Below are 20136 nucleotides of genomic sequence, written 5' to 3' on the forward strand. Positions count from 1 at the left end.
GATACAGAGTTCACCTGCGGGCTCTGTCGGGGGAGGGCTCCGAAAAGGAAAAATGGCCCCTGCCAGCACTCCGGTCTGGGAGAAAGCGGCCCGCCAGCTCTCGCCCTGATGCAGGACACTCAGTTCCTCCCTGTGTGCCCCTGATGCCTCTCATTCTGCTGCCCCAGGGCTGGGGCTCAGAGGGGGTGAGTCTCAGTCAGTCTGTGCGTGGGCCCGTTAAGAGGAACTGCCCGGGAGTTTCTGTCTTCCCCCAGCCTCCATCCCACCGGTGTTTGCAGCCAGAAGTTCCTCCGACTTCACTTCCTGGCACTGGAACCCTGGGCTGGGGGGCCTGGTGTGGGGCTGGGGCCCCTCGCTCCTGAGCTTTCTCCCGATTGACTTTTATCCGCCACACGTGGGTGTGGGGCTAGCCTGCTCTGTGTTTCGGCCCCTCCTGCCAGTCTCGATGTGGCTGCTGCTTTGATTCCGAAGTTGTAGGACTTCGTCCGGCTCCGTTTCTGATAGCTCTGCGTGGGAGCCGCTCTACAGCCGGGTCGTAGTTCTGACACGGCTGCGCAAGCAGGCAGGGCCGTGTTCGCCTGCGTTGCCATCTTGACTGGAAGTCTATGCATAAAATCTTTATGTATTTTAAAAAGCTAAATTGGTCAGCGATTGTCTTGAAAATGACTTATCCATGATGAGAGGGATGAGCACACACAGAATTACTTACATATTTCATGCATTTGACATCTCTTAACATGGAAGGCTTGGGAAGGAGCCCCATGAGACACTGGTAGCGGGCACCTGAGGCGGAAGGGGCCCCGTGGCCGAGACGCCGCAGGACTTGGTCTCCCGCAGCCCCTGGTGTCAGGAAAGGGAGCGCAGCCCTTCCTCTGGTTTGGCCGGCCCCTTAGCGCCTGAGCAGAGCGGGAGGCAGGGGCGTTGGGGTTGGAATGCACTTTGAACTGGACGAGAATCTTACCTGTGTTTGCAGTAAGGACTGGCGTGTGGTTTGAGTTCTGGCTTGTCCCCTGCAGGCACCAGCAGGACTCGGACCTCTCAGGGGCGTCCTCCGATGCTGACCTCCACAGACATAAGAAAAAGAAGAAGAAAAAGAAGAGACACTCCAGGAAGTCAGAGGACTCGGGTAAAGACGCGGGACTGCACTTGGCGAAGGCCGCCAGCGCCGAGGCTGTGGGCCGTCTCCGGAGGCCTGAGGGCCCCCCACTCACCGCCCGCCCGCCTCTGGAAGGCGCCGGGCTGTTCCGTGAGAAAACGAGACGGTCAAGGATGGAAAGCAGGGATGACAGGTGTCGTCTGTCTGAGTATGGCCAGGGTAAGAGGCGATACTGGGAATTAAAAATGTAGAAACAGGTCTTTTGGGAGCAGGTGATTGACACTCGGGAAGAAAACCTGCGTGGCACGAGAAGGTGCGGTTCGGTGGGAGCCCCTCCCGCCCTGTGGCCGCCCCCCGGCTCCCCACCTTCTGCCCCGAGTAGCCTGTGCGGCTGGGGCGGGCGTTGCGCACAGAGCCCTGAGCGTGTGCGGGAGCCCGGGCGGCGTGGACTTGGCCCGCAGAGCCTCTGGGCTCGCTCTGCTGCAATTGAGGGCTCAGGTGTCGAGTATTTGCTTCGTGAAGGAACAGAATTTTTGTTTTAAACCATTTTTAAAATATTCTTTCTCTCCTGAATCCTTAAACCTCCAGCATTCTGAGTATAACCCGGAGGTCACCGTGTGATGACCTGGGTCCCCAGGGACAGCAGCTTTGGCCTCCAGCAGAGCGACACCTTCAGGGCGTGTCTTGTGAGGCTCTGGCTCCTGACGAGCTGACTCACTTGGGGTGTCCTGGTTCCTGTCTGCTTTACACATCAATGTCCCCCCATCATTAGCTGTGTAGTCCCTCCTACTCTCACTGCACTTAGAAGTGTCCCCTCCCGTTCTCATCGGCTCCGGTGACCTTTGGCCCCAGAAAGCAGAACTGAATTTGGGAGCAGGGACATGCAGGGGCAGTCGCCCGAGCCGGGTCGGTGAGCCGCCGCCTGCCCCCGCGTGGTCTGCCGGCTAAGAATGCTTTCAGCATTTCAGGGCTTGGATAAGTCCAAAGATTTCACTTCCCGTGAAAATTACCTGAGGTTGAACGGTCACCATCTCGAGTGCAGGAAAGCACAGCTGGCCTCCCGGGGGAGTTGGCCGCCCTGTGGTGCAGCCCGTGACTCCGGCTGTCGTCCTGGTCGCCCAGAGGCCCTTGGTTCTCGCCTGTGTCCCGGCCGGCCGAGCTGCCGCGTGCTGGGTGTGGTCAGAGGACGGCCCCGCGGGCCGCGCTGGCTAGGACAGCAGCAGACCCTATGAGGCAGCGCGCGCCAGCGGGAGGGGGCGTGCGTGGAAAGTGCCGTGGGAGCTCGAGCGGCACATGGCAGCAAAGAAGGGGAGCTACAGTGGTACTTGCTCTAAGAAATTCACGTGGGTTTTCAGATTGGTTTTCCATGAGCATGTAAGCCATGGGGGGAGGGGGTTGGGGAAGATGGGGTCCCCTCTCCTCCTGCTTCATGCTGGGGTGTGGCAGTGAGGGGGCTGCTGTGCACGGGTCCCACGGCTTTCTCCGTGGCCGCCAGCCCCCTACCCTGTCCAGCCCGGGTCTCTCGCATCAGGACCGCAGCCAGAGGCCCCCCGCGCCTGCCCTTCCACGGGTCTGGCGTACGAACGTCACTAGTTGGCACTTGGTAGTTCTGCTGTGGCTGCAGAGGCTGCAGTCAGGCTCTGCCTCATGGTGGCCCAGTGGTCCTGTGTCCCCCAGGAAGGGCCAAGCACTCGGCCTTCCATGAGCAGCACCCGTTTCCAGGCTGAGGATGGACCCCGTTGTCTGACACCTGTCCCCTGTCCCGGGGCCCTGAACACTCACCCGTGTCCCAGAGCCCTATTCTCTGTCTCTCTCACAAGCGCGCTTTCTTTAGTCCTAACGTTGGGGTGACAGACCACGTCCCCGGGGCTTGCTTTGCTCCTGGGTCCCAGGGACACGGGAGACGCAGCCCCTGACAGCAGAGGCCACTCTCCCCGGCATCGGGCCGCCCAGCACCGGCTCTGCACGCCCCCACTCACGCTGTCGTGGTGCAGGCCCCGCACATCGGCAAGACAGGTAAACTGTCACCTTTGCTTGCGTCCTAGGTGACTGAAAGCGTGGCCTTGGAACAAAGACTTCACTCGCTACGGTAAGCGGTTTACACGTGTCTACTCCGTGGCTGTTTGTAGAGGCGCTGGTGGGACATGACGCAGTTCTGGGGCGCAAGTCCCCCAGCAAGGGCAGCCGACCCTTCTGTCCTCTGTGGCTGCCTACTCGCCCTCCCCATCTGACACTGCCTGGGGGACCTGTGTCCGAGCTCAGGCCATCACTCCGTTCACCCTGTCCCCTGCTCACTGTAAAAAACAGCCGTCATTCAGGAAACATTGGACAGGATGGGGACTCCAGTCTCCAACCCAGAGCACCCAGCGGCCTGAAAGGAGCCCCGGGGTCTCTATCCGCCACTCACCCACCAGTCCCCACAACTGGTGCACCCACAACTCTGAGGCACCCGACTTCACCCCCCATTTCAGACAGAAAGGACTTTGCTTTCTTTGAGGTGGGGTGACTTGCAGGGGAGCAGACCCTCCCCAGTGCCACGCAGCTGAGCCCGGGGACGGTGCCGGCGGCCCCGGGACGCGGGAGTCAGGGTTGGGTGCCTGCTCTGCCTCGCTGAGGGGAGGTGGACCGGGAGTCGTTCGTGCCCAAACGTGTAATTTCTTGGCAGCAAGAGGAATTAAAAAATGAAGTTCAAAGTCAAGTGTCTTCAGGTTACTTTGCAGCTAATTAACATGCCTCAAGGGAAAGACCTAAGCCTAATCAAGGAATTCAGTTCTTCCCTTGAGAGGGAGCGGAAGGGTTGGGGGCCCGTGCCCAGCGCCCAGCAGATGGCGCCTCTTTCCCGGGCTGGCCGCCTGCACACCCACCTGGAACTGCCCGGTTCCCTGGCCGCCCCTCTGCAGGGCACAGCTAGGGTTTGAAGGAAGAGTCCCCCACCCCCGCCCGGCCTGGGGAACCTGCCGAGGAGGAGCCCCTGCGTAAGCAAGGCGGGCGACGGAGACAGGCCCCGCCTGCCAGGGGCTCGCTGGACCCCGTGTCCTGACTTCCTGCCTCTTGTTTTTCAGATTCAACATGTTCAACAGAAGCCATCCCCAACCCAGCTTAAATTATAATATAGAAAATAACCTTGTTCAAATCTGCGTGGTGCTGCTTTAGTAAATACTGTACAGATTTTACCATGGACTTTTTTTTTTAGTTTTTACCTTTTCTTAATTACCCTTATTCCAAATGGAAGAACACTTTCTACAACTGCTGAGCATTGTAAAATACCGTGTATAGAAACCACATTGAAAATAACGCCCTGGACTAGAACATCTCAAATGCTGCTTAATCCCAGACTCAGGTTGATCACTGTTCTCCACGTGATGCTCCTCCAAGTCAGACAGCCGGCGCGAGGCCCGCCGGGAAACCAGAGCTGTTCCGCGTCCAAACAACTGACAGTATGTATATTTAATTTAAAGACTTATTTAAAGATTCATCAGCTCTCAGCTAGAGGTTTGAGAGCAGTCTGTTTTCTGTAATGTCTGATACTAGAAACTAATTTTCTTCATACTTTAGTTGTATTCAAGATTTGAAGGTGTATTTTATAGACAAGTTCTGTTTTTGAACTTTGTGGAACTATTCCAATCAACTTACCAGTTATGATGAGTATTTACATTATGAATGTATAATCCAGACATTATTTGTAAAGCCTACAGTACGTTTTTTATTACATAACACTTTTTTATACATGTCTCTTGTCTTGACTATGATATTGGAGTCTGAGTTGTCAGCTTGGTCCCTTAAAAGTTTCTAGTTACAGACAAAATCATACTGTGATTTTATTTTTAATACGGATATGCTATCAAACTGTGATACACTTAAAATTCACTGGTCCTGCATCAGGAGATAGGGTGGGGAAAACTGTATTTAATACAGTTTGTATCTGAATAATCTGTATGGTTTATACAGTTTGTGTTGTTCAGAGATGTCTAAAGTTTGATCTTTGTTTTTTTAAAGATTAAAGAGCACCTGCCCCACTGTAACATACAGCATGTAAAATTTATAGAGTCTATAAATGGCAGCGGACGAAACACCCTGTGTCTCACTCTCTGCTGCTGTCTGCCCCGTTTGCTTACAGACCCATCGCGTCGCTCCTTCCTGGCGCCGTCACTTTCTTAAAACCGCCGAGGCTCACGCCGCAGACCCGGGCCCCGGCCCGGAGGTGCAGACCGGGATGGTGAGGGGCCGCTGGACCCAGCACGCTGGCTTAAGGACCAAGTCTCAGACAGTCTTGTTTCAACAGTGCATTTGATTTTTATTTAGTGAACATGATATCTGCAATCTGACAGCCACACGCCCTCCAATTTTACTGTTTACAACAAATATCGGTATAGGATATTTTTTCATGCAAGTTGTGGGGGTATAAACACTGAATAAACACTCCAGAAATCTAAATATATATGTACATTATTTACATATTAGCTAACTGGGAATATAAATGTCTTCTAAGAAAAAATAAGAAAACGAGAAATCACGTGTGGCTTCTGGTCTGTAACAGACCTAACTTTTCGGCAAAGCACATCTATGTAGATATATGCATCTTAGCTTTAAAAATATGCAATGCTTCATATGAAGCACTAAATGCTGCTTCATCTATAAATAGCTTGTATTTGATCTCGATCTGGTACCACGTTAAACTGCTCAAAAACGCCCCGAGAACCTGAAGACCCCTGCTTGTCTGGGTCCAGGGCTGTCCACGAAGCCTCACCTGCCGCAAGGCCAGCGGGCTGTGGCCGCCGCCGCGCCCCTCACCGCCTGCTGCCCCGGCTCTCCGGGGGAGCGTGTCTCTGGCCCGCGCTGAGCAGACGTGGGGCGGGAGGAGGAGAACACAATCGGGCTGCGGCTCAGGCTCCAGGCCTGAGGGCTCGGCGGGGGTGACGGCTCTACGACTGTCAGGTTAATACTGTCACAACGAGACCGGGGTTACATGGTCTCACCTAACGCGCTGGTGGCCAGGGACACAGATGCTAAGCACCACGGCCTTCTGCATGGTTCCCGGGAGACGGCCACCAAGCGGGCCTCCTTCCCAGGTGCCCAGGGAAGTGTTTCGTATCAAGTGTTTCCCAGGCTCTCTTCTCCCAGCCCCACTCTGAGGCCAAACCCAAAAGACAGAAGCCCTGTATCCCCAGGGTCCTACCTGGGTCAGACAAGGGACAGAGACTGCCCACGTGGGAAATACTGATCTGTCGGCACCGAGGGCCAGCCTGGGGTCGCGCAGTCTTCAGCAGCGTGCGGGTGGGCGGTCTGGGCGGCGCCTCTGTTGTCACGGGAGACGGAAGGCCAGAGTTGCATATGTACCAGGCAGTTTAAGAACGACGACTTGTCTTTCTCAAAAACTGAAGTTTCGGATCTGAGGTATCAGTTCAGTAACAAAGCCTAAGAGCCCGGGAACAAGCCATGAGCGCCAGTCTGACGCACGTCGGAGAGTCTCAGGCTCGGAGCTGCTGAAGACTAGTGTGACGTAACACCGCGCCAGGGCCCAGGGCCCACAGCCGGCCGGTCTCAGCGAGACCACGCGTGGACAGTGACGCCTGCCGTTGGAATCGCCACATAGTGCGCAGGTCAGTCTGAGGTTTTCTTGCTTGGACTTGGACTGGACGCAGTGTAAATTCAGGGCGCGCCTATGTGCACAGGCTGGGAGAGGAGCTGTTGTGGGGTGAGGGACCCACCACCAGAACAGCCCAGGTGGGCACGGTGGTCCTGGCGATGGCTGCCAAGCCCCCAACAAAAAGAAAAGCATGTGCCCTGAGCCCTGTCCCGAAGGACCAGAGGTGTCCCGTCCCGTCCCAGCGCACGGCCTCCAGCCCCACCCACACGCGCGCCTCAGCCCAGTCGGGGACGTGCAGGGGCCCCAGCAACCTACGCTGACGGCTGGCCAGCCGGCCACTGAGTGCCTGGTCGTGGGCCTTCGCCAGCTCCGCCACCAGTGCGTGCCGCGGGCTCTACGCTAGTCACAGCGCGCCCTTTCCCTCCACAGAACGGGGGTCAATCTCTGAGACAATGGAATAAGGCTATTTCTCCTTCTATACCCACTCATGTTAAGGAATCTGGCCAACGATCAGATCAGCGATACAAGCAGCCGTGTTGCCCAGAGGCTGTGAACGGTGACGACAGTGGTCACCAGCCGGCCTGGAGCGCGTGCTCAGCTGAAGCGTGTGAAAGCGCTGCTTGTGGGGGCGTCGAAAAGTCTAATACTGGCGGTTTCACGTGGTTCGGCAGTCACAGGACAAACGTCCCTAACTGTCCACTTTAACGGTTGGCCTTTTTATAAAGTGTCTGTGGGCCACACCGTCTGAGGCGAGGTCCCAGGGGAACCGGACACCTCAAGGACACAGGTCACCTGCCTGTCCCGGGAGGGAGGGAGGCCCCACGGAGCAGCGACCCCCGGGACGTGCCCTGCGGGGCCCCACACCCGCACCAGCGCCTGCCCCCTGGCTGCGGCATAGTGTCTAGGTAATTTTTTTCAGTGCACAGTAAATACTTGTGTCAGGAGTTAAATTTATAGCTGCCATTCTAAAAATACTATTAGAAAGTATCTTTCATCATAATTTTGAAATATAAAAAGGCATATAAAAGCTATAATCCTATATATCTGAGAAAAAAATCTGAATAAAAACGGTGGCTTTTCCTTTCCTGTTTTGATATGAAACGGCGGCTTCTGGAACAGCGAACAGAGCCACGCGGGGGTGCAGGGCAGGCTGGCGCAGGCGAGGCTTCGTGGACAGACCCCCGGCGCGGCTGAGCCCCAGGCTGCTGCGGCCCAGGGGCGTCGACAGGAGGGCGCCACCAGACGCAGCGCACTGAGGCTTCGGGGGCGCCGGGCGCGAGCGCTGTGCTGAAGCCCCGCATCCTGGGACGCCTCTGGGACAGACCGTCTGGGGTCCGGGGTGTCGTATGGAGGGCTCCCAGTCACTTTCTGCTGTGGGGTTTTGGTTTTTACTTTTACCTGTTCAGGCCAGGAAAGCTATTTTTTATTGGCAATCCTCCTTTTCCGTGTGGCCAGCATGTCATAGAAAGGATCCCTGCTGATGCTCGCTCTGGGGAAGGGAGGGAAAGGACTCTGTTGGGGGCCTCCGAGCAGAGCACAGGTGCCACCGGACAGCCGGCAGAGGCAGGGCCGCCCTCCTGAGTGGAGACGGGCCGGTTCCTGCACACACGGGCAGCGCACACAGCACACGTGTGCACGTGCCGTGCATTCTCCAGCTTCCCGTGTGTCAACCCTGACATTTGTGCCCTCTAGTTCATGCCGCAGGTGCCTGACTTTCTCTTCGGTTGCCAAGGCTGCCACGCCAAGGACGGCCGCCAGGAGGGACACGTGCGGCCCCGCCCTGCCGCGCCCTGGGCTGCAGTGACAGAGGGCTGTGTAGGCTACTGGGGCTCTCCTCCTGCCCTGGGAACGCCCACTCTCATAAGAGTCTCAAGTTCATCAATAAAGAGCGAGCCCTCAAAACCCCAGGCTCCCAGCCTCAACCGCAATGAAAGCAGTACCCACGCCCCGGCTGGGTAGCTCAGCAGGTTAGAGCATCGTCCTGATAAGACAAGGTTACGGGTTCGATCCCCAATGAGGACACGTGCAAGACTCCAGTGAGCGTGTCAACAAGTGGGACAAACGAGTGCTTCTCTCTCCCTCTGTCTCTAAAAACATCAACACAGGGCACCCCGGCCAAGCAAACCACCCCCACCCCCACCCCGCCCGCAGCATGGCCCCAGGTGGACCGTGTCATTTCCAAGTCTTTTCAGTAATAAACCTGCACCTTTTCAAAGTTTCCTGACTGTTACTGCTGAAGGGCCTCTAGGATCCCAGTAAGAATCGCAAGGTTGTTATCAATAACCACATGGATTACTGATAGCCTGGGACAGGAACAGAGCTGGGGCGGGGCTCCGGGCGCCCCCTCACCTGATGGACGTCATCCACTCCGCCTTCTCCTCGGGGCTGGGCGCGGAGATGCGGTACACTACGTGGTTGCCCTCCACCACGCGGCCGTCGGCCTCCGTCTTGCAGGCCTTGATGACCTGCCCTTTGTGGCTCGGGTTATAAAGCTCGAAACAGTTCTGGTGGGGACAGAGAGGGGCTGTCAGTGAGGGCAGGGGACGCGCTCACACGGCGTCCATGCTGCCCACACAGCGGGGAGGACGGAATTGACCAGAGAAAGGCAGCTCACGGGTTTCCGTGGGTCGTCCACTTCCCTGATGCTGAGGTTCTCCAGCGGGATGATCCCCCGGGGCTCCTTGTCCTGCGACACAGAGCGCACTGCTGGCCTCACGCACGTGCGGCGAGGGCCCCAGGGACGGGCGGGGCAGCGGGCGGCCCCCCCACTCACCGTGGTGTACTCGAAGTAGTAGAGGCAGTTGTCGGTCAGGATGAACCACCGCCGCTTCCAGGTCTTCACACGCCCCCCTGCAAGCAGAAGGGCCTCGTGAGGCATTCCCGGGCCGGGCGGGGAGCCTGGGGCCCAGGGGGGGCCCGGGACCACACCAACAACTGTGTCTTCAGAAAGGCCACCAGGAGCCAGGCCTGGTTTTAAGTTTCCTTCCTTGTGAAAATGCTCAGCCGTCCGTCTGACCCTTCACCAAGTCCTGGACGAGCGGGGCGGCCCTGGACCATCCGCGCCTCTCCGGCCCACCTGGCGACAGGTGGGCGCCCACACGGCGCTCTCCTCGGCACGCACCTCGCCCTCTCACGGCCACCTGGGGCACCCAGACAACTCAGCTGCCTTCCGAACGCGCCTCCTGGAAGTGTTAGTCATGATGAACAGGCTTCATTTCCCGACATGGACACGGCGGCGGGGAGGAGTCGGTGCTACCGCCGTCTGTCCAGGACCTAATCCTGTTACGTCGGGGCCTGATCGCATTACCGAGTCCTCTGGGCGGCCCTGGGATCCATCAAAATCAATTACACTCTGGCCCGGGGAATATCAGATTGAATTAATCTCTAAACAGGATCTGGGACACATGTAACACACACAGCTCCTCTGTGTCTCCTTTCCCCGCAGAAGAGAACATCGTTTTTATCTTAAAGTACCCAGCACAGAGCAGCTGGCTGCAAATCCTAGCCCCTGCTTCTGACGCACTTCACAAAAACAGAAGAACACGCATGTGGTCACTCACTGAAGTGACACATGGGCACAGGTAGGAAGTGGCTCTTCCTGCCTGTCACTCCCAAAGTGACAACGATGGCACTCAGGGGAGCCAGCCCACCTTTCTCTACAACACACGTGCAAGCAGGTGCCACTGGGGCTCGGAGTCACAGACGCCATCCCGTCACGGAGGTCGTGCGGGTCACGGGACCTGGGGGGACACCTGCCAGGCCTGATGTCGGCAGAGCCCCAGGTGGGGGCACACCCAGCTGTGGGATGGGAGGGAGCCCTGACTGCTGGGATTTGGTGCCACAGGACAGACCCCTAGAAACCCCTCAGCGACCCCTCACAGCTGCCTCACTGGGGAGGGAGCCTAGGCCCCCCTGTGGAGTGAGGCCTGGCCAGGCTCCCCCTCCTCCCTGGTAGACTCCCCCCACTCCCAGTCCCTGTCCCTGTCCCAAGGGTCTGACCACAAGCCTCCCCGGGACGCCTGCTGCACCCGCCAAGGACCTCAGGCCCCAAGCCCACGCGTCTGTGCCCGCACTCACTGCCCCCGATGTCTCTGCCCCTGGGGTGGGCCCTGGCTCCCCAAGCCCCTGCGTGCAGCCTCCTCAGGCCCCCCGGACTCTGCCCAGGAACGCGGCCTCCCACTCAGCCCTCCTAGGAGCACAAGGAGCAGACCCGGGCACCTGCAGCCGTGGCCCTGCCCCCAGCTCGGGGTCATTCCTCACCTCCACTGTCCAACTTCACGTGGAGGGGTCCTGGGACACCCAAACTCCTCCAGTGGCAGAGGGCGGTGCTGATTAGCGCCAGGCGCGTCCCTGAGCCCCACAGTGCTGGCTGCGCCCTCACCCCGTGCCTGCCCACCGCTGTCGTCCAAACAGCAGCCAGCGGTGTCTCGAAAAAGTAAACTGGCCCATCTCTCAGTGCCTGAGCCCCAGCCCTTCGGAAGGCCGCCCCACTGCCCTCACCGACCCCTCTTCCGGCAGCCAAGCGGGCCTGCGCCTCAGCGCTCCTCCCAGAACCTCCTTCCTGAGCCCCACAAGCAAAAGAATCGTCCCATGAGCCCTGCACTGTCCGTCTGTCCAGCGCCTGTCCGGCGGTCCTACGCCTGCCCTGCCCCGTGTTCCCATCCTGCCTGCCGCTCACCGCAGGCCAGGCCCCCGCCCGGCTCCCCGCCCCTGGGCTCCGGCCGCTGCCCCCTAGCTCAGTGCGTGCTGTGGGGAGTCCCCTCCCTGGCCCAGTCCTCAAGGCCAAGGGGGCTGGCGGCTGCGGACACCGTGTCAGGTGTGACGTCTGGGGGCCCCCCGGAGCCCGCTGCACCCCGGGAAGGCACAGCGGGCCAGGGCGTCACTCCCTCGGCCTTGCCGCTCGCAGACCCAGGACCCGAGCGCGTTCCCGGCCCCGGAAGGAGGCCGCCGCCCCGCTCCCCAAAGCCCTGCGCGCGCGCACAGATGCAGCACAGCACGCGCACCTCACGCGTGTCCTTTCCTCTGGGTGACGAGTCAGCTCAGACCCAGGTTCCCGTGTATTTAACTGATTCGTCCTCAAAACTTAGTGCCTCTAAGGAGCTTACCTGACAATCACGAAGCAACGCCCTGACGCTACTGTACTCTGGTGAGGTGCCCCGGCCCTCGGAAGGCCACCTGCTCTAAGGCTGGATGCGACACGAGAACAACTGAGCGAGGGTCCCCTGGAGCGCGTGCAAGGGGCACACCCCCCCACCCCGCCGCGGATACCTCCGGCCGAGCCTGCGTCCCAGCAGCCAGGGCTGGGTGGGGCCGACCTGGCGCGCCTCCAGCACCGGCTTCCAGCTGCCTGCCTGCCTGCCTCCTCGGCCCGCAGAGGACAGCCCCGGCCGGCCGGCCATCTCTAGGGACCAGGCCAGCGTCAAAACTGCCGGGAGGAGGCCTGTGGGCAGGAGCGTCTCCGGGCACCCGGCGGGAGCCCCTGGGCACGTGCCTCCTACCACAGAACGAGCAGGGCCAGCCCGTCACAGAACGGAAAGGTGGGAGCCACAGGCGGGAGGAAACAACGGGGCTGCACATTTAAACCACGCGTCGAAAGCCAGCCACCCCGAACCACGGGCAGGCACGCAGTTCGCGGAGGCAGCGGCACCGTTTCCCGTGTGGAAAGCTGGGGCGTGTGGGCCTGAGTGAGCAGCCCGGCCCTTACTCTCCGCGTGGGCCTTGCCCGACGGCCCCCTTTGGAGGGTGAGAGTCTGGGGTGTGTGTCCAGCCACCGAGGGGGGCCTGCCCCTGAAGGCCTCCTCTCACACGGCGCTGCCTTCGCGCGGGGTCTCGCCAGCAGGGCCGCGGGGCCGCGGCGCCACTCACCCAGCTTGAGCAGCCAGCCCTCGCGGTCGGGGTTGAAGAAGGTGTGCGTCAGGTCGTTGCCGTCGTCCTCCGGGATCTTGAACGGCTCGTTCTTGATGCTCTCGTACAAGTTCTGCAGGCGGCCACAGCGGGCGGGGCTCAGGGGGGCGGCCTCGGCCCCTCCCGGTGCAGCGGGACAGGAGCGGGGACTCGCTAAGACGCCCTGAGGCCAAGGAGCTGGTGCTACCCACGCTCCCGACAGGCGAGACCCTCCTGAGGGTCAGGGCCAAGCGCGCGGGCCGACGGGGAGGCGCCGGGAGGGGCTGGGCCGCCACTCACCCTCAGCAGCTCCTCGGGCAGGTCCCTGCCCTCGTTGATGCCGCGGTTCATGGTGACGAAGCGCTCGGCCGTGGGCTTGTCCCGCACGTTGTGGTTGTGCAGGCTGGTGTTCAGCATGATGATGGCGAAGGACAGCACGTAGCACGTGTCTGAAAGAGGCCAGGGGCGGCGGGGAGCTCAGCTGCGGCCTGGTTCCCACGTGAGGGCGGCCTGTGTCCAGAAGCGCAGGCCTGGGGGGCCACGTGCCGGGCCGCGCCCTGCCACTGACCTGTGGACTGGAAGACCCCGGGGTTGCACAGGCAGTAGCGGGACGCGAAGGCCTCCATCATGCGGTCGATCTTCTGGGCCTCGCCCGGCAGTCGGAAGCTCCACAGGAACTGCCTGGGGAGGAACGGAAACCAGGGGACGCCCGTGTGTTCCCAGGTGCTGGCCTCCCCCCCGGGCCCAGGAAGGACGCCGGGGGTACGGAGCAGGTGTGCCGGCGGCGCAGGTGAGACGAGGCTGCTTATGGAGACCCCAGGCCCCACCGCGCTCCTTCCGTGGGGCCACAGGACGTGACAGGTGACAGAGAGATGGCGCAGGTCCCTGCCCTCGGCCACCCACGGACACCTGCAGGCACGAGTCAGGGCCCTGTGGCTCTGGCCAGAGACTGAGTGACCAAAAGAAACAGAATTTTGGCCACCGAGACCGCACCCCCAGTCCTGCCCAGCCTGCACCTCTCTGCGAGGCGGAGCTTCCAGAAACTGAATCTAAACTCCGAAGTCTGGCTGCAGCAGCCGGCGTGGGCAGCGCGCGTTCAGCCAGGCGGGCTGCCGAGCTCAGGCCGCACGGACGGCAGCCACACCCAGCCCACCGTCGGCGGGGCCCGCGGGGGGCAAGCCCGCGCGCAGCTGCCAGACCTCATCCACAGTGAGAGGCGGCGGAGGACCGGGGCCAGCCCGCACAGCCCGGCCCTCGAGGCGGGCCCCAGAGGCCCTGCAGAGGGAGGGGGGCCAGCGTCTGCAGGGCCCCGGCGGCCCCTCGGTTCCCTGGCGTGGATTTCTAGCCCCTTCCGCTCGGGCACCAGCCCCTGCCGCCTCCTCTACAACCACGTCTGACGCGATTCTCACCTTAAGGCCTGGACAAGGTTGAGATCAGCGAACTCGTGGAGTCCAACAAAAGCTTGAAGGACCTTGATGTTAAAGTCATCCCTGGAAAGAGAGGAAGCATGCTCTCCAGCACCCTGCACACCAGTTCGACGACCTGAAGACTCGCGTTTCCTGAAGCCCACGTCGTGTGGCAGGAGGCTCAGGCCCTCTCTGAACATCTATTTGTAGCCTTAGTGCCCCGGAGACTCTGCTGGGGACTGACTTTACTTCACAGCTGACAGGAGGATGAGGAGACCGTCATCTGATCCCAAACGCATGCTGGCCCAGAAGGCAACCTCCCTCCAAGTGCTCGGAGCCCCCCCCCCCCCCCCTCCATGGTCACAATCACTGGAGAGGCCCTGGCCAGGTGGCTCGATGGGTTGGAGAGTCATCTGCACCAAAAGGTTGCAGGTTTAACTCCACATCGGGGAATATGCAAGAGGCAACCAGCTGACGTTTCTCTCTCACATCAACATTTGTTCCCCCCCCCCACATACTTTCTCCTTCTCTAGGATCAACAAACATCCTCGGGTGAGGATTTCAAAAATAAAAAAACCCTTGGAAAGCCAGTGCTCACAGCTCTCCCACGGCCTCGGGATTCCGAAGTTCAGAGGTGACAGCCCAGAAGGGGAGGCGGCCCAGCGCAGCGGCGCGGTCTCCCTGGCTTACCTCTCCCCCAGGTAGTCCCCGATAACGGTCTTGTTCAGGCCTTCCCCCTTGTACAGGAACTGGGCGACGTCCTCTGGGGAGCTCTGGAGCAGGTCGTTCTCGATCAGAAACTGAATTCCCTGCAGTGGGACAGGAGTGAGGCAGCGCCACTCAGGAAAGTCACCGGGACTCGTTTTCCAGAAAGAGAAGTGACCTCGTTGCTTTGTACGCGGCAAAAATGACATGGCTCCTGGCACGCCCACCCAGCAAAGGAAAGCACACACATTCTTCCTGGCCGTGTAACACGTGAAAAGACAAACCAACCATTTTAAGTGGTTCTTAGAGATTACAGAATTACAGTACCACCCAGCTTCCCCAGCTCAGGAGACCGGTGTTTACAGCTGAGGGGCCCTGGCTCCCGCTCCCAACCCGCTTCCCTCGCCACCCTTCCCTCCCGGGCCACGTGCCCGCCTCCTGTGGGGCCGGAACCCAGCCCTCTGTAGGGAGGCCGAGGAAGCTGCTGGTGTCCCGATAAAGGGGACCTGGGAGCAGAGGCTTCCACTACCTGCCACGAACACGGTGTGGCGACCAGAGCCCTAACGGCTGTCGTAGGTGGGACAGGCCTGGATGAACACAGGACCCCAGTCCTGCCACCAGGGAGCCAGCGGACCCCGCGCAGACACCTCTGCTGTGTAAGAGGACAGCCCTCAGGCGAGCTCTCTTCATGGGACTGACTGTCGCCTGTGAACACGTTGCCTGACTGCGGTGGCCCCGAGCTACACGCAGTCCCAACCCAGGAAGGGCCCGTGGAGCTGAGCGGAGACAGCCGACCACTCTGAGTGACAGGCTGTCCTGGCTGAGCTGGCTGGGCGCCCCCTCCCGAGAGGCCCCAACAATAGCAAGCGTTCGCCTCTGACACCGCTACCAGGCGGCTTCAAAGCTCCTGCGGGAACGGGATGCCGTCCTCCATTTGCCCGGAGGCGGTTCTGCAGGTTCAGAGACAACCCTCCAGCTGCAACCCAGAGCCCGAGAGCCCGCCGCGCCCTCACACCCCGCGACAAACCGCAGGGGTCTTTCTGTTGTTTTTTTAAAAACATGAATGTCTACAGCATCCTTACTTAGGATTTCTAAGAACCGGAAACACGCCAACAGGCAGTGAACGGAAGGACGGGCAAATGCATCCCGGCACAGCCACACGATGGAGCCCACGCAGCAAAGAGACGGAGCCAGCACTCCGTGACTGGGCGAGCCTGACCGGTGTGACGTGCCGTGACAGGACTCAACATGTTCTAATTCCATTCATGCCACGTTTCCAAAGGCAACCCTGATCTGTGGGAGAGAGCTCACCCCCGAGGAGGAGCCGCCAGAAAGGCGCCCATCCCGGGGGGCGGCCACGCACCCTGGTGGGGCCGCGGCGTTGAGGGGGTCGTGCGTGGGCCCAGCCCCCCAGCTGTCTGCAGAGTCGCTAGCCATCTCTGCACCACAGGCCCCAGCTACGCCTCCGGCCTGCGCCCCCAGACCGACGGGCTGGGGCAAGAGGCTTTCAGAGGTTTCTCCGGACGCTCGTGACCTGCTCCAGAATTCTGCGCTCCCCAGATGCCAGGGAGCTTGTGGAGACTGTTATGAAACATCCTCCAAGGGTTTGAGAACGAAAACAGCTCGAACAAGGTCGCGTCTTCTGTGCTGACAGCGACGTTCAGAGGCCGAGAACACCGCAGGCGAAGCTCCAGTCCCTCTGGGAGGCAGAGGCCCTGGCCATGGACAACCAGCCAGTGGGGGTGCCGGCCAGGGGCTGGAGGAGAAGGCGGAGCCAGAGGCCGGGGCGCAGCGGGAAAGCAGAAAGGGGCCCTGTCTGCTCCATTGCCTCTGCGCTCTGTCACGAGGCCTCGTTTCTGTATCGCAGATAGGGAGCATCCGATCATATGGCTTTGAAGATATTTATAAAATATAAAAATATCTTGCTTCCAATGTTTCCTTCTATTGCTTCTGCTCAGCCCGGCCCCTCCCACGTTAGTCCTGTTGGCGAGTTTCGTGCCTCGTCCACGCGCTGATTCCTGCTGGTGGCCACCCTCGGGTTTGAGACCCCCCGGGACCCTCGCTGGCCACCGTCTGCCTCCGGGTCATGCTGAGGCTGCCTCCAGGGAGCCGGCAGAGGCGCAGGGGACGCGGACAGGTGGGCGCTCAGTAGCTGGTCTCTTCATGGGTGTCTCTCCTCAGGAGGCGCGGCCTGTTTTCAGGGAATCGGCGCCCCTCCACTCTGCCGCCCGGGGGCACACACGACTGCCCGCTAAGCTCAGCACAGGGGGACAGCTCCGCGTCTTTCCCAGCGCCCCTCTCGGAAGCTGGGAATGCACAGCGGCACGGGCCACCCCCAGCTCTGGTTTCTGCATACACTGGTTCTGGCCAGCTAGCGCCCCTGAACCCCCATTCGCTCCGTGTTACCCTCCTGTGACCTAAGCAATGTCCTGCTGGCCTCAAACTGTGCATTTACCCTGACAATAGCCTTGTGTTTCACGGTGTCACATGGTTTACTAGGTACATGGGATGGGATGGCGCGGGGGGAGGGGTAGATATAATTCTGAATGGTGTCTGAGGACGTGAAATCATCTGCTGTTCTGGACAGAAGGTCTGCGTCCCCTGAAAACTCAGGTGTGGCAGCTCCGCCTGCCCTCCCCCACCCCCACCTCCCATCCCCATGACGGCATTAGGCGGTGATTTGGGTTAGAAGAGGCCATGAGGGCAGGGCCCTGGTCTGATAGGGTCAGTGCCCCGATAAGAGGAGACACCAGGGCGCACACCCTCTCCGCCCATCAGGGCACAGAGAGAAGAAACCCGTCTGCAAGCCCGGAAGAGGGTCCCCAGCAGAGTCTGGCCCCACTAGCTCCCTGCGCTCAGACGTCAAGCCTCCTGAGCGATGAGAGAATTCATTCCTATCGGTGGTATTCTGAAACAGCCACCCCCACTGACTAATACCAGTGCTACCACCCAGTCTGCAAAAGCAGAGAATTGCCACCATTTTTCTCAGCAAAAGCCAACCTGCAGACTAAACGTGCCATCTGCTTTTATCGACACGCATTTACAAATATGTTGTGGAATGAAACCAATAATCGATACTTTTAGGGAACCTTACGTGTGAAGAGGGAGACGAAACAAAGGCCGAGGGCGCTTTGCTCAGCACAGGCTCAGCAGGCGGGACAGCCCCTGCCAGCCACGCGCGGGGCAGGTGCGCGCAGACTGGCAGTCGGGATGGCCAGGCTGCACTCAGCTGCGTGCAAGCCCATCCGAGTCTGCAGTGGCTTCAGCCACAAGCCTCCGCGTGGGGTCCCAGCTGCTCGGTGCCTCATTCTCCTCAACTGTGAAACGGCTGCTAAGGACCAGCGTACGTTAATTAAAGTGCCTCCTTCCTTAGCACTGCGCCCCGTAAGCGGTCACCCCGACGGCTGCCGCCCTGACGCACGGCGTCTGTGACATCAGGCGACGGCAGAGCCGGTGGAGACGCAGCCCCACTGCAGCACGTGCGTCCGTGTGTTTCGTGAGCCAGGGGCGTCGTCTGCGCTTCACTGGGAACGCGGGGCGGTGTTTAAAGCGCCCTCTTGCGAAACGTCCCTCCTGAGACGCCGCCTGCGCCTGAGGTCTGCTGACAACCCAACTCTGTGAACGCAGCTTCTGAAGGAGAAAACCTGTTACTAACCCGACAGCCAACCGCCACCGACTGACAATCCCTCCCACGGACAGCGCGGAGTTGGCTTCTGCCCCGCGAGCAGGGAATCGGGAAGCCGCAGGACGCGTTCACAGCGGTGAGAGCACCCCACTGATCGACGTCCCTTCTCCGCCTGCGGACATGCTGGACCTTAAGAAAACCCAGACCCGCAAACCACGGGCCGGGAGGAGTGGCACGTGTTTCCTTAAATAGCGTCTGCAAGCACACTTGCACCTGTAAATGTAAGCTTGCAGGTCAGACCGTGCACAGTGTAATTCCGACAATCAATGAACGTTTACTGAGTGAACAAGCAATAAACCAGCACAGAGTCTCAATGCCAGAAAAGGAAGGAAGGGAGGAAAAAAGGAGAAAACCCAAGAAGGATGTTGAAAGTGAAGGCCAGCCAGACACCAGTGAGGACCGAGGCTGGCCAGCTCGGCCATCAGGCGTCGCTCTGTCTCACAACGGAGCCACGTGGCCCCACAGGTTTTCTAGGTGCTGCTCAGTCCTTTAGCTCAAGCTCAAACAGCAGCAGCTACAAGCTGCAGGTTTCACCACTTTGGGGTGCTCCCCTAGAAAACCCAGTTTGGGGAAAGACCAAGGGACTGGCTGAGGTCTGGTCTTTCACAGACACCTTCCTGGAAGAAGTCACGTCCTCTTGCTTGAGCTTAACCCACCCAGACCACCCAGTCTGCACACTCAGCCGCCGTGGGGACGGGCTCGGCCCAGCATGACGGAGGGGCCGGCTCCCGGGAGACCCGTCCTCACTCAGAGCCACACACAGAAAGAAAGGCCTTTGCTCCTGCACCAGCTCGACGGTCTCTTTTACTTCACCCCATTCATTCGCGGCCCTTTTCTTGGTAAGATTTTAACACCAACTCTGTATTTTTAAGAGGGTGTGACCGTCTTCCCCCAGAGGGCAGAAGGCCTTTAGAAGCAGTCAGTCAATCAGCGTCTCTCAGGGCAGAAACGGAGCTCGTCCTCTTACCTTCTTGGGGTCCATGTTGAACTTCTTCCTCCCCATGGCTATGTGCTTGTTCCTCTGGGAAGTTTTGCTGCACAGGGAAATAACGAGGACACTATCACCGGACGCATGACACAGCCCTGCGGCTCCCGGCCCCCAAGACAAGCCCGTGAAGGGAAAGCCCACCCACTCCTCCCTCACGGTGGAAGCTGCCCTGCAGAGGCTGACGTGGCCTCTCCTCGCATCTGAGAACTTCAGAAAAAGCTAGTGTTAGAGGCAGCGACGTAAGACACGCACAGGGTCCCGCTGCACCGAAGTCACTCCTGTGAGGTTAGTTCTGGGGTGCTGGCTCTCCCTGAGCTGAGATGAACTAGAGGACGCCGGGGCAGGAGCCCCGATGCTCTGCACCCCCCACTCCCCCGCTGCAGCCGGGGTTACCTCTCCTCCACAGAAGTCAGACTGTCGATCTCGGTCATGACCTCAGCGATTTCATATTTCAGTCTCTGCCAAGAGAGAAGGAAAGATGTTGAGGTGTGGTGGGGTCTTTCCCTTCCCCCTCCGAGACTCAAGAGACGTTGGCCCTTGGGTGCTGCTCCCCAGGATAGTCCACACCTATCGATACAGGGTCCGTCTCCTAGCCAGCGCCACCCCAGCGCCACGGAAGGGGACATCACGGCTTGTCTACCCTCATCAGCAGATCAAGAGGCTTCCACGAGGTAGGTTCTTGAGTATTTGTGTGTAAAACCAAGAAGGGCCACGGGGGCGAATGTGACAGGAACCAGCGCTAACACCGGCGATCGCTGCGCTCCCTCGCCGCGGCTGTGAAAGGCC

The 20136-nt window shown here is 59.9% G+C and overlaps 2 protein-coding genes across 2 annotated transcripts in view; one reads left to right on the forward strand and one right to left on the reverse strand.

Moving 5' to 3' along the window:
* Nucleotides 1-5530, forward strand: part of USP42 (ubiquitin specific peptidase 42) — a 35680-nt gene extending 30150 nt beyond the window's left edge. The window contains exons 16-18 of the mRNA XM_090288620.1: nucleotides 1017-1315; nucleotides 3142-3185; nucleotides 4159-5530. Coding sequence (XP_090144746.1) covers nucleotides 1017-1315; nucleotides 3142-3149 — 307 coding nt within the window. The 3' untranslated portion in view covers nucleotides 3150-3185; nucleotides 4159-5530. The remainder of the gene's footprint in view (nucleotides 1-1016; nucleotides 1316-3141; nucleotides 3186-4158) is intronic.
* A 2224-nt stretch (nucleotides 5531-7754) lies between these two features.
* On the reverse strand, nucleotides 7755-19808 carry CYTH3 (cytohesin 3). The gene is made up of 11 exons (XM_090288621.1): nucleotides 19744-19808; nucleotides 19330-19396; nucleotides 14663-14781; nucleotides 13976-14056; nucleotides 13135-13247; nucleotides 12867-13015; nucleotides 12549-12660; nucleotides 9457-9533; nucleotides 9298-9369; nucleotides 9033-9187; nucleotides 7755-8172 (listed from the first exon to the last, which is right to left on the reverse strand). Exons 1-11 carry the CDS (start codon nucleotides 19779-19781, stop codon nucleotides 8100-8102), a joined length of 1056 nt encoding a protein of 351 aa, XP_090144747.1. The 5' UTR covers nucleotides 19782-19808; the 3' UTR covers nucleotides 7755-8099.
* Nucleotides 19809-20136: the final 328 nt, after the last annotated feature.

The sequence above is a fragment of the Furipterus horrens genome, unplaced genomic scaffold (genome assembly GCF_987537825.1).
Source record: "Furipterus horrens unplaced genomic scaffold, mFurHor1.1.pri manual_scaffold_10, whole genome shotgun sequence".
In the NCBI taxonomy this organism is placed as follows: Eukaryota; Metazoa; Chordata; class Mammalia; order Chiroptera; family Furipteridae; genus Furipterus; species Furipterus horrens.

Bases quoted from the DNA above. Each gene is read 5' to 3' on its own strand.
- CYTH3 (XM_090288621.1), bottom strand. From the start codon at position 19,781: ATGACCGAGATCGACAGTCTGACTTCTGTGGAGGAGAG. The intron at 19,397-19,743 runs GTAACCCCGGCT...TTCCCTGTGCAG, and splicing joins CTGACTTCTGTGGAGGAGAG to CAAAACTTCCCAGAGGAACA. The intron at 8,173-9,032 runs GTGAGGGGGCGC...TCCCTTCCCCAG, and splicing joins GAGTGGATGACGTCCATCAG to AGCGAGCATCAGCAGGGATC.